At 41.1% G+C, this 12255-nt stretch overlaps 1 protein-coding gene across 4 annotated transcripts in view; it reads right to left on the bottom strand.

Moving 5' to 3' along the window:
* Positions 1-1779: 1779 nt before the first annotated feature.
* si:dkey-172j4.3 (diacylglycerol kinase delta) overlaps positions 1780-12255 on the bottom strand; it is a 90776-nt gene continuing 80300 nt past the window's right edge. For all 4 annotated transcript variants that reach the window (XM_040012568.1, XM_040012569.1, XM_040012567.1 and 1 more), the window contains 10 exons: positions 12091-12187; positions 11855-11962; positions 11600-11713; positions 10125-10259; positions 9279-9442; positions 8346-8451; positions 8057-8146; positions 5781-5894; positions 5485-5599; positions 1780-3427 (listed from right to left, as the gene is read on the bottom strand). In XM_040012568.1, the coding sequence (XP_039868502.1) occupies positions 3375-3427; positions 5485-5599; positions 5781-5894; positions 8057-8146; positions 8346-8451; positions 9279-9442; positions 10125-10259; positions 11600-11713; positions 11855-11962; positions 12091-12187 (1096 nt within the window). In that variant the 3' untranslated portion in view covers positions 1780-3374. The remainder of the gene's footprint in view (positions 3428-5484; positions 5600-5780; positions 5895-8056; positions 8147-8345; positions 8452-9278; positions 9443-10124; positions 10260-11599; positions 11714-11854; positions 11963-12090; positions 12188-12255) is intronic.

Below are 12255 nucleotides of genomic sequence, written 5' to 3'. Positions count from 1 at the left end.
ACAACTTCTTTGTGTTAGTAGTTTGTAAATAACACTGGATTACATTTTAAATAACTTTGGTTTGAAATTAGTATTACTTTTTTCTTTTTTTTCTTCTTCTTTGGGATAGCGTACCAATTGGGCTAAGGATGTTTAAATGACATCGCTGTGATAGTAAAATGACACAATCACGAATAACATTGGTGTCAAATGGTGTCGAGCTGCTGTTGGAGTAATTGTACCGCCACAAATGTAATAAACATTTGTGTATACATCTCCGTATATTCATATTTTTTTTGTGATTGGTTACATATATCACACTTTATCGAAACACTTATGTCCGTATACATTTTTCATAAATAAAGATTTCATTCATCGATTAAAAAAAACAACCCTGTAAACACGTGAAATCTTAGCGTACACACACACACGTACACGTGATTACCCCCCCAATCAAGTTAACCTCTTGATAAAGTGCAAGGCAAGATACAGTAAACTTTGAAATATATGACATACAACAACTCCTGCATCTCAAGTGCATGTGAGCGCCATCGCTCAATCACGCGCACGTTATTGTATGTCTCATAACCCACAAAAGTACAAACTTGGCACAACACCACGAAAGCCTCTAAGGTGTAGAGCGTAAGCTGGCACACTATGGATACAGTAGCACAATCCTACATCTACAACGCCTCACAGTTATTCTGTCTGGTAAAGGATTAGTTTGATAAATGTGGAAAACAATGTCCGAACTCAACAACCGAGCACTTCTGTGTAAATGAAGCAAAGCTGATGCACAAACAACTTTATTTTAACAGACCTGAGTCAAAGTGAGATTGTGAATGTACATCTTTGTCCCTTTTCTAGTTTTCAAAGCAGTTTAGTTATAAATTAAGATTATGTAGGCTTCTTATGAAAAAACATCTAACAACCACTGCGTCATATTGCTAGCTTGAAAAGCTAGTATTAGCTAAAACTAGCTAGTATTTCATTTTGTTTTAATTTTCTTACTTCTTACATTCTGACAATCAAACACTTGGCAGTAACTATGTCTCATGGTGTAGTTCAGGCCAATAAATGTGAAAATGTGAGTGTAAAGAAAAAAAAAAAAGTATAGCTAACTTGTACTGCAACATTAAAACTTAGGTAAAGGTTAGCTAGTGAATGTTCTTTATTATATTCTGATAGCAAAAATTTTATGAAATTTACTTTTTTGCTAGGCAAGAGGAATGTTTTATTATTATTATTATTTACAAATTTAGCTTTGCTTCTGAAAAAAGATGTATAAAGGAAGATGTCAAATCCTGCCAAAAGTTGGATTTGATTGCTTAACAACTGTTTGAGTAGCAATTATTGGATCCATTGCCACCGTCTCTAGTAGGGATGTACAGGACCAGTCGGCTTGAATATTACTGCAATTCCTAGTTGCACAGAAATACTTGTGGGTTGAAATGATTATAGGATTTTTTTATGCTGTAATTGATATGAGTATTTGGTGGTTTAAAACTCCGATATTCCAACATTTGGCCATTCTCTTTTCAAACAAAACAAACAGATTTCCCTCACATTTATTATTAATTTTTTTTATGTGCGTGTTGTTGGATCGTGTATTTCACTTTTAGGCTAGTAGGAAAAGAAGGAAAAAAACAAACTGTAAACGAGTTAACAAATTTCTGGAGTATTGTGAAGGAACAATTTTCGATTTCAGGGATTTCCAAACAGCAGAACAACAATTTAGGTACTCAAATAATACACTATTGATACACGGCTTGACAAAATTTACAATACGCAGGGTGTAAGTATGTAAGTAAGTGGTTTGTCTTTTTTTTTTTTTTCGCTAAACTAACTCCTGCTTTTCAGTTAAACTCCAACCAGCCTGGTTTAAAACAAAAGTAACATTCACAAATGTTGCTGGTCTGAACAAACACGTAAAAAAAAATATTTAAATTTAAAGAAAAAATCATTTTCATGAGGCAATATCCACTGTGAGGCGAAGGCTAAGTATGCATGCGGGGACACACATAACAATAGTAATTGGCTTGATTATATGCATGGTGGCCAAAGAGTTTGTCAAAGGGGGAAGCAGCAAAGCCAGAACAGCTTCACAGGTTACCATTGGGAAAATAAGATATACAAAAAAATAGATATACATTTTGTAATGTTAATAACAATAATAATAATAATAATAGCTTTTAACCACAACAAGGCAAAGTCAAATATCCACTGACTCTTATATTACATATACAATCATGAATATGGCAAAGTATTAGTAACACACTGAGTAGCTGTAATGTTTTGTTTGTGTGCATCCTTGATGCTTCCTCCTTCTGTAAACGCATTTACCAGACGCTACCAAAAATATCTGCTCTTATCGAGTCACTTCATCTGGTACTGTGCCTCATAGTGGTTCACAGAACTGAAAAACTGCACAGTGGGAAGAAATATTTAACTCCCACATAAGCCACATTTTAGACCTCAATAATAACCAAAAGAGCGTACTTTAAAAATCCCACAGTCGGATCTTTTCACAGGGCTGAATGCCAGATGAAATGACTCACAGTAAAGTTTTTTTTTTTCTTTTTGCAGCGTGGCTGCATAGCCTCGGACCACACAAGCCACACAACAGCCTATTAAGAACCACTTTAAAACCACAACAATAGAACCTCTGTAAAATCATATACGATTTATCATTTAACATCATCATTATTCACAGGTTAGTACAAGTCCACACAAGTACATTCCTCAGTATATATTTTTTGCAACATATAAGAGAATCTCCAGTTCAGTAGACAGTAAGGTCGAGATGTTTCAGTTTGTTCATTTTGTTGATTTGTTGCGTCGGAGTTCTCATAGCAGTAGCATCACGGAATAAATACTCAGTCTTAATCAACGTCTAAAGGCGATTCAAGAAGTTTCAAAATAAAACAATTAAAGTTAAGATTGTAACAACTTATGATTGTACATATAAAATAATATGGCTGAACTCAACATGCAAGGAGAGCACCACGTAAACACATTTCTTGGTCACGAAAAAAACAAAACAAACAAACAAAAAAAAAAAAAACATAAGCCAGGAAGGACGTTGTTGCTCCACGCCTGCCTTGATTTCAGTTTAATTCGCTGCTGGCCACATCTACCGAACCAGAAGCAGAGCGCCAGTGGTGAAGCAATGTGATGCAAAGCCAGGGCCCTTTGGAAAAAAAATTCAACAGAAACGGGGAGGAAAAATAAAATCCCCCCCTCGACCCACATAAAATAAAATAAATCTTATAGTGGGAGGAAACACCTCTGTCAAGCCAATGGGCATTGTGGTTAGAGGTAAGGGTAGGAGGGGTGCTCCTCACACCTGGTTTTCAGGGTAACGGGGTCGGTAATAAAGCACCTCGTGCAGGACTTCAGTTGCCTGAAGAATCTGCCTCAGTGGTCCCGCCTTTGATATCCCAGGTTCCTGTGGACGAAACAGAAAACAATGAAAACCTGACCCTGCTTACAAAGACACATAACTGTGTGTTTTAAAATAAAAGCAGGCTGAAGCTGACTAAAGCCTCTTCTTTTAGTTCTTGGAGTAAATTGCCGTTAAGGACAACAAGACCTTGAAAAATGACAGCATCCTCCGCCTCTTTTTGTTGCTCACTGATGTGTAATTGAAGAAAAATGCTAGCTGCTGTTTGTTTGGCAAACTTGATCCTTTGTGGTCTGGTTCCAGTGTCACACAGCGTTTGATTATGTGGCTAAAATCAATTAAATGGTTTGCCCAGCGGGAGTAACTACTGCAAACAAACGAACAAAAGAAAAACTCTAAATGGCATGACTGACTCAGTATAGCTGTAACCGATCCACAAGAAACTGATCCAAGTCCTGGAGACATGCAGAACCGTGTCCTCGTCAAAGGGTCATTTTTATAGTTCCACCGTGGGCACTGTGACTTACATACACGACAGATACCAAGTGAAAAAAAAAAGATTAACGCTTCCATTTATTGCACCGAAAAACCCAAAACATATCCGTCTTTCAAATCATCCTCTCAGGACAGGACCTGTTCACTCCTATACTGCGTGCATCAATTTTTATTTGGTTTGGATATGCTTGTGTTCTACTTTGTATTAACACCAGCCAATTTATAATGAATTGGGTTAGGAGATCAAATCAGGACAGGATCAAATCACTTAATATGAAAAGCTAATAGAGATAAAAGATGGATTCATTTATGTTTTTCCTTACTAGGTTTAAAAGCCTGAAGTCAGTAGCTGTTTAGTTCTGCTAAACCCAAGAAGACAGAAAAGGAGCCTTTGGTCAACAAAATGCATGTTGACACAAACTTAACCTTTTTTTTTTTTGAGTTATATTTAAAGTTCAAGGAAAAGATTTTTTTTTCATGACTATTCATGTGTATTTGTTTTCTTTTACTATAACCAAGAAGTACTACATAATCCATATTTTCCCTAGGGATTAATAAAGTATTCTGATTGCAAAACCTCAGTAGAATTGTAGTTTGTCCTTGATAAAGGACAGGGACGCATAAGTGTTGCTGCACAGCACACAGAGAGCTTTTTCAGTCAGTTTAATTTCAGAAAGTTTCATTTAATCTTAGGCCAGAGGTTTCTCAGGTCGATACCTTCGGCTCTAAGATGAAACTGTCTCCTGCCGTGTGTTTGGCTCCTTTTTCTCTCATTGTTGGACAGCAGGGGCTAAAATGACTCATTTGATGTTGAAGGTTGCTGACCTGGTCTAGACAACACCTTGGTCTTTGTATTGCTGTAACCCACATCCCAAAGAAATGAACAAACACAGCTAATGGCTTGGTCACACTACAGCGAAAATAGGACGGTAAACTCTTTCTGACTTTGGGGGAAACAAATATTTAAAATTCTGGTGGTTGCCCAATGATTGCTTTCAATATTTTTGCTGACAATGACAGATGTCAAGAGTTGCAACTGACAACCTTGTCTGGGCGAACACTCAAACACAAGGCTATTGCTCAAGTTGTGGTGGGAAGCAACCTGTCTCCAAACTCGGACTGACTGCAGTCACTCTCCAACAGATTGGCCAAGATTTGCAAATAACTGGAGTCTATTTTTGCAATAGGGAATACAATTGACTGGTTCCAAACTGACTGAGCCATTTTGCATTTAAAGTGCCGTCCTGAAGCAACTGCATCAGTATTTGTAACTCTTTGGAAATGTATAACTGTCTGTTTTAAATGTATGAGGTTCTGAATTCTTAACGCAAGTAGTTCATGTGAATTTCTGTGCATGGAGATGGCAACAGGATTTGCTGATTTATTATAGTTAATCAGCATCTTATTGATGTGTTGACGCACAAGTCTTGACAGACCAAAGTTGCTTCGAAGACGACAACTGGCTGCGAGTGCTTGCAAACCTGCTCCCAGTCTTCAAAGCAACCATTTCAAAGGCAACAAGACTGCGAAATGTTTGGACACGATCACAATAAATTTGTTCCTGCTGTGGTCAACAAACTAGTTTAACTGTTTAACTGATCTTTTACCTGAGAGAGAACTGTTGGACTTCTGCTTGTGGAGCTTCTCTCTCTCCTTCTTCCCCTTAGGTATGATCTTAAGCTTCATACTGCTGCTGCTCTTAGTGCTGCTCCTCACTGAGTCCTAAAAATAAGAGATTGATGGGTACACAGTGAGGGATATTTTGCTATGTGAAAGTCGTCAGTGAAGGCAGATGGGCTGCTACTGAGCAACAGAAGTGACACTGTGGCACTTTGCTGGTTGTTAGTCTGCGATAATGCCACGGCTTCTCTCTGACACAAACAAACACTGCATCCCATCCCACCTCCTCGGTGCACTGCATGAGCGGGCAGATCCAGTGGATGTCATCCAGCTTGTGAAGCTCGGCGCTGAGGCTGTTCAAAGTCAAGCGAAGCTCCTCTCGCTCTGGAGACTCCGACTGAGACAGAGAGAAGGTGAAGAAGAGTTCAATTATAGTCAGAATGGGACATTTGACATTTAACCCTCTGAAAGTTGGTAAAAAGTCAACACCTGTTCTGTCTCGATGCGTGTTTTTGACCCCTTCTGATTCACAAATGCATAAACACCTGTTAATGTGTCAACAGTGGTTACTTCCAATTTCTTTGAAAGGAAAAATATTTTGTATATTTTGCTAATATTTTGCTGCACTACCCATCTGTGTAATCATCACATGTTCACTTCATTTCATCTCTCATCAAAACAAGTTTACAGAAGTAAAATCCCTACCTGTGGTTCACCATTCAGTGTTAAAGGAAGCGAAAGTTAAACCCTGTTTATTAACTAAAAAAATGGCTTTTAGATACTTCAAAAAAAGGAAGCAGATTAAACTGCATCCCCAGGAAATTTGTATCTGACACTCTCTAACATGTAGACGCGTTAAAGACAGCATCAAAAGAAGTAGAGGTGGGTTGCAAGGCGGCTTGCAGCAAGACTAAAACAACTTAAATGTGCTTTATCTAAGATTTACCAGAAGGATGAGCAGAAGGCTATCATCTGAGCCATCAGCCAATGCTGTCTGGCACCGCCATGAGCCATTCAGCACGCACTAATGCTGTTCTCGGTTTCTCCCTCTAGCTGTGAACAAAGGATTGTTCAATTTGTCCAACTGTGCATGAAATGCCACCCACAAGTTGAAATGTCTGGACACACCATACAGTCGAGCTGTTCCCACAACAGCTCCGTGGGACTGAGATCTGGTGACTGCACTGGACATAGACCGAATACCAGCTGACTGTTTCTTGAAATAGTTCTTACATAGTTGGAGCTTTGTTTTGGATCATTTTCCTGTTGTGGGAGGAAACTGGCATCGCCACAGGGTATGGCTCGTGTTGAAAAATGGAGCAATATCCTCCCTTGTTTCAACAATAATTTCTCTTACACAAACCTTCCCCCCCCCCTCTGCAACCAAACTATTGGATTTCTCCACCATGCTTTAAAGTTATTTTTGAGCTCCTCCAGCACCTATTTATTTGTTCCACATCTCACAAATGTTCTGTTTTGACCACAACTCCTCAAACTTTAGATTAATGGGTCTGTAAGGCTGGTTTCTAATCTTCCTCCGTCCAGTGTTTGTGTTCTTTCCCCACAGTTTCCTTTTCCATTTATTGGCCAGAGTCAAATTAAGCTTTTTCCTTTCAACTCTGCCTAGAAGGCCATCACGAAGATGTCTCATCATTACTGCTGACACTGAAACTAGTTATTTACGGGAACTGTTTATTGAAGGTGCCAGTCAAGGCACTTCTCTTTCTGTTCCCGTCAAAGTCAGAGCATGTTTTCTCCAAAGGGAGTTGTTCCTTCTGGTCTTTGTTGAGCCATGCTCTAGTCTTTATTTCTTATCGGGTGTACACACAGGAAGAGCAATGGAGGAAAAAAAAAAAAAAAGGTAACTTGTATCAGTGCCGAGCAAAATAAGCCAAATAAATTAACAAGCAGTTAAACTAATGTCAACTTTAAAGCCACATCCACACTGGAAGTGATTTGCAGCGATGTGGTGACCAGAAACTACTGAAACTGAATGAAATGCTGATTACGAACGAAACAACCACCATGATGGGACGTGAGCGGGACCTCAGATAACCAGGTAAGTGCCTGAAGCAACTTCCAGTGAGAGTGAAGGATATATGAAATATGATCTGTTAATAAATATATTGGAAGTCGCGATTACTCGAAAGTGACAAGCAATCAGCTTCAAGGAGCAAACTGCTTCCAGTGTGAACGCAGCCTCCTGACTACCAATGGGAATGAACTATACGCCTGACTGACTCATGACAGAGCAGAAAATGTGCTAGAGGGTTACCTACACAGTCAGCTTGATCGTCCAGTAGCGACTAACAGTCAGTATACAGTAGTCATATGCAGAGTTCTCATTTTATCTGCTCGTCTGCACAAAGGCCCACTGCTTTAAACTGTGAGATTTCCTTAAAGCTACAACAAACACAAACTGAACAAACACGTTGAACAGCAGAAGCTGAAATATGAGATGGAATATCTGAATGGCTTCAGAGGAAATGAAGGACCGAACGCAAACAAGGAGGGAAAGAAAGAACGGAGAGACGAGAGGGATGAACGGCTGAGGCGTACCAGTAGTTTTCCATCGAGCAGCATCCTGGTCTCAGCCTGGAGGACTTTACTGCTGTTAACAATTTCCACTGCAGTGCTGCGACTCAGACACTGAGAAAAAAAAAAATTCAAAAGTGACTGTTTTGAAGACATACGTCGTCCTCGAGGCGACATCACTGATGGAGTTCAGGTTAACAGGCTGCAAATTTAACAGCCTTTAAATTGACATGAAATCTGAGCATTTTTCTGAAAATCTGGTCATTTTGTGCCATCAATAAACTCCCATCTGCTCTCCGCCTCGGTGTCTTACCTCGGGGCTGGACAGTTTGGCCTCTGTGAGCACCAGGGCAGTGGCGTTGACTGCGTGAGCCAACTCCTGCTCCACCAGCTTGTGTGTCTTGGCCGCCTCGCGGATTCTGAGCGGGCACAAAGCAGGAAATGGTGAGAAAATAAACAAACAGAAAAGCACAATTATGGCCGCTGTAGCCTGTTGATACGTACCCGCCTCTGAATTTACTTTCTTTTATTGTCTATTATTGTATTGCCTCTTTCTCAAATATAACCGGAGCATCTTCTACTGTGCGCTTAAATTATTTGTAACACATCTCTCTTGAATTGAAATTCCCTTTACGAACGTTTCTCCACATCTGAGGCAAGTTTACAAATGTAATTAAAATATTTATCATCCTGAAAGTACGGCAGTTTTGAAACATAACCGAAGACATCATCATAAACACGGCAAACTGAGACAGGACGAAGGAGCTGCAGAGGGACACTACTTGTTTGCAAATGTGAAAAAGAGAAATAAAACAGCTCATCAGTGCAACGGAGACGAGCTCAACGCAAGTTTGCAAATAAGCCAGTTAATTGCGGTGGGATGAGGAAATTACCCCTTTATGGTCTCCACACACAGACGGATGCAGCTCAGTTAGACTGAGCTGTTTGCAATGTTTGAATGATATATTTTAAAATAATGTAGAGCGGGCATGGGGAACTCGAGGGCCGGTGTCCTGCAGGTTTTACATCTCACCCTGGGTCAACACACCTGAATCAAATGACTAGTTCATTACCAGGCCTCTGGAGAACTTCAGGACATGTTGAGGAGGTAATTTAGCCATTTGAATCAGCTGCTGGTTCTGACCACAAACCAGCATCCAGCTTTTAAAACCACTGTGTGGCGTCAGCACGCACTAATAAACTGTAGGACAGCTGAGACGAGAAGAAAATCTGAAGCGGTGCCTACTTGTTGATGAGCGTGTCGGCCACGATGCCTAGCTGCTGAACCTGAGCGCACTCCTCCTCGGTCAGGTACTCCATGGACTGCTGGGAGTTAAGGCGGGGCCTGCTGGCGCGGTAGCTGTCGATCTTCCTCTTGTCCTCCCACGACTTCAGCGTGCTCTCAAACGCCTGGTTGTAAAGAGATCAATGTTCAGCCAAGCTAGTGCTGCTGAGCCATCTTTGAAAGAGAAGCCCATTTCAAACAAATCCAAGAGCCACCCGATGTCTGCTTTGAAGGAGTTCCCCTGTCAGTCACTGTGCGGTTTGTAGAAATAAATGTCAGGGTGCATTTCATTTCACGTCTAAGACTAATACACAACAGCAAAGACATCTTTTTAACCTCATGAAGGAGCAAAGGAAGAAAAGTGTTTCATTATGAATTTAATTTAAAAACTCGCCAATAATCGTGCCTCGAGCAGGCAACCAGCAGGGAAAAGCTTTACCCGACACATAACTGTCACTATTTCACTGAATAAAGCCGCATTTAGGGAGGATAAAACCAGCGAGCCAACTCTGTGGTGCTTAAGGAGGGGAAACCATGGAAACAAACTGCCCAAATGTGCTTGGCTCAAGAGAGCTCTCAGAGGTTTGAGCAGCATGAAGGGAGAACAAACAGTGGGTATGGATGTGATTTAAGAAATCCCAAAATAGAAAGACTCAACAACACGGGCAGAGCTGCTGAGTGTCCAGCTGCAATATTTATGAAAGGAAAAGGGAGTATCTCCAGCCACTGCTGGTTTAACATGCATGCTGCAGACATGGGTATGCAAAGTGTCAGGTGCAGGTTTTTTATGTGTGCTTCAGCGCTCACCCGGTCTCTCGTGAGCATCTGAGCGCGGTTCTTGTGGATGATCTTGACGATGCCGGGCGGCTGGATCCAGGCCTCTCCGTCCACCTGCACAGGAACTCCCTCCTCCCCCAGGATGGTGATCTTCACCTGGCGGCACTAAGAAGCGGCAGAGCAGAAAACAGCAGCTGTCAGATGCGGGGGTTTGAGTGCTTTTTATCAGCTAACCCCTTAAACTGACCTCCTCTGCCCTCTACTGATGAACACTGAGCAATTCATGTGAAAAAAACCAGCAAGTTTAAGGGTTGGGGCTCGTCTTGCACGGTTGGATTTTATACCTCTTGACAGCCCTCAAAGCTCAGAACAAACAACTTCTGATTTTCCAAATCACCAAGGCCTGATAATTTGTACTAACCAAGAAAGCTCACCAGCCACAAAAAGATCCTTGCCATTAGTTGTAATTAAATTAGCAGGATTACCCAGCCAAAATAATTCATGATAACAGCACAGTGGAAATAATACCAGGCCTACTACGTTGAAGTGCCAAGGGCTTTAACTCCCAGTGAAAAACATCTGTTGATCGTTCAATTTTATTTATGTAGTGCCAAATCAAAATAAGTCACCTCAAGGTGCTTTAAACTGTAGGGTAAAGATCCGGCAAAAAATTAAGAGGAAGCACTTAGCGAAAGTGGGAAGGAAAAACTCCCTTTTAACAGGAAGAAACCAGCAGAACCAGGTTCAGGGAGGGGCCATGACCAGAGTGAGTGAAAACAAGCAACAAGCTGGTTTTGGGGACGGTGGGCACCTGGCAGATCCCACGGATGCCTTTGAAAGAGGATGACAACAGCGAGAGGAAAAGGAAAGCTCGCCTTTATGTACATACAACCACAGGGGGAGAGTTTGGGCTGTGATCCTCCTCCAGTTATTGAATTATTGGTGCACTGGGACGCTCTTATTTAAAATAAATGCCAGTGTATGAAAATATCTTCGGTGTGTAGCTTACTCAAAGACTGTTTTGATCTGAATATACATTTTTAGATTACTCATGTTGCACATTCATGTAAACACTGTGACTCCATATAAATATTATAATTACTCCACGGCCTCCTTTATTATCCTTCATATGTAGATGACTGTGGAGAGTTTTTATTTATATACAGTAAGGAGCTGTTGGTTCAGAGTGGAAATTAAATATTTGCATCTGATATTTGTCTTTTATTGGTGCAGAAAGTGACGGCCACGGGATTTGATTCCAGTTTGTTTTGAGTTGCTTCCTGTTGCTTCCTGTTATTAAAGCTCAACCTCTGATAAGAGCTGATGTGCAGTGTTTGCGGGTCCTGAAATCTTGTGGACTTTCACCTTCTCAACCAACCTTACCAGTGGTTTAACTTGCTCAGTGTGTCCTTTTGAAGGCCAAACTAAGATGCTGATGTAGGGAAGAGGTTTTAAAAAGGCTCTGTCAGACATGTAGAGGTAAGCGTTATATGTGTCTGTGTTACCTGTGCAATGCGATGGTGCTGCAGGTTTATGACTCTGGACATGGCCATCTGCATGCTGCCGAACACCGCCACCACCTCCAGCTTCTTATCATCAAAAGACGGAGCTCCAAAGTTCTGGAGGTGCACGTGATAAAATCAAACACTGTCAGATTCAAATTTAGATGAATTTGAAATGTAAAGTAAAAATTCTGATTTATTTTCTTGTCTTTTCTTTTTACTGAGAATCTTCTGAAGGCCCGGTTGGACAACACTCACATTGTCCTCTTTGGTGCCTCCCCAGAAGTTGATACCGCCTGCATAGCTGGGGATGTTGAGGACAGCCAAGCCCTGCAGACTTGGCAGAGACATGGGAACCCCGTCACACTGTGGACAGAGGAGAGGAGACGCTTCAAGACGAGGAAAACTCAGCAGGTTTGCAGAAATCAGCTGACAGACATTTGTTTCCCTAAAGAAAACCGTTGGGTGTGTGTTCATGTACGCCTGCTTTTTACCTCCAGCTGAACTCTCTGCTCTAGGTTCTTGTACGTCTTCTGGACCAGCTCTTTGGTCCCCAGGACTCCGTACCACATCATGTTCTTGGTGCGACTACTGCAGAGGGAAAAGCAAACCAGTCAGGCTTGAACACAATATGATAAACTGATGTGTTGCTTAACAAA

Source organism: Simochromis diagramma, unplaced genomic scaffold (assembly GCF_900408965.1).
Source record: "Simochromis diagramma unplaced genomic scaffold, fSimDia1.1 OVJJ01000612.1, whole genome shotgun sequence".
In the NCBI taxonomy this organism is placed as follows: domain Eukaryota; kingdom Metazoa; phylum Chordata; class Actinopteri; order Cichliformes; family Cichlidae; genus Simochromis; species Simochromis diagramma.
The sequence above is the reverse complement of the archived record's forward strand: the minus strand, read 5'-3'. Positions and strand labels throughout refer to the sequence as shown.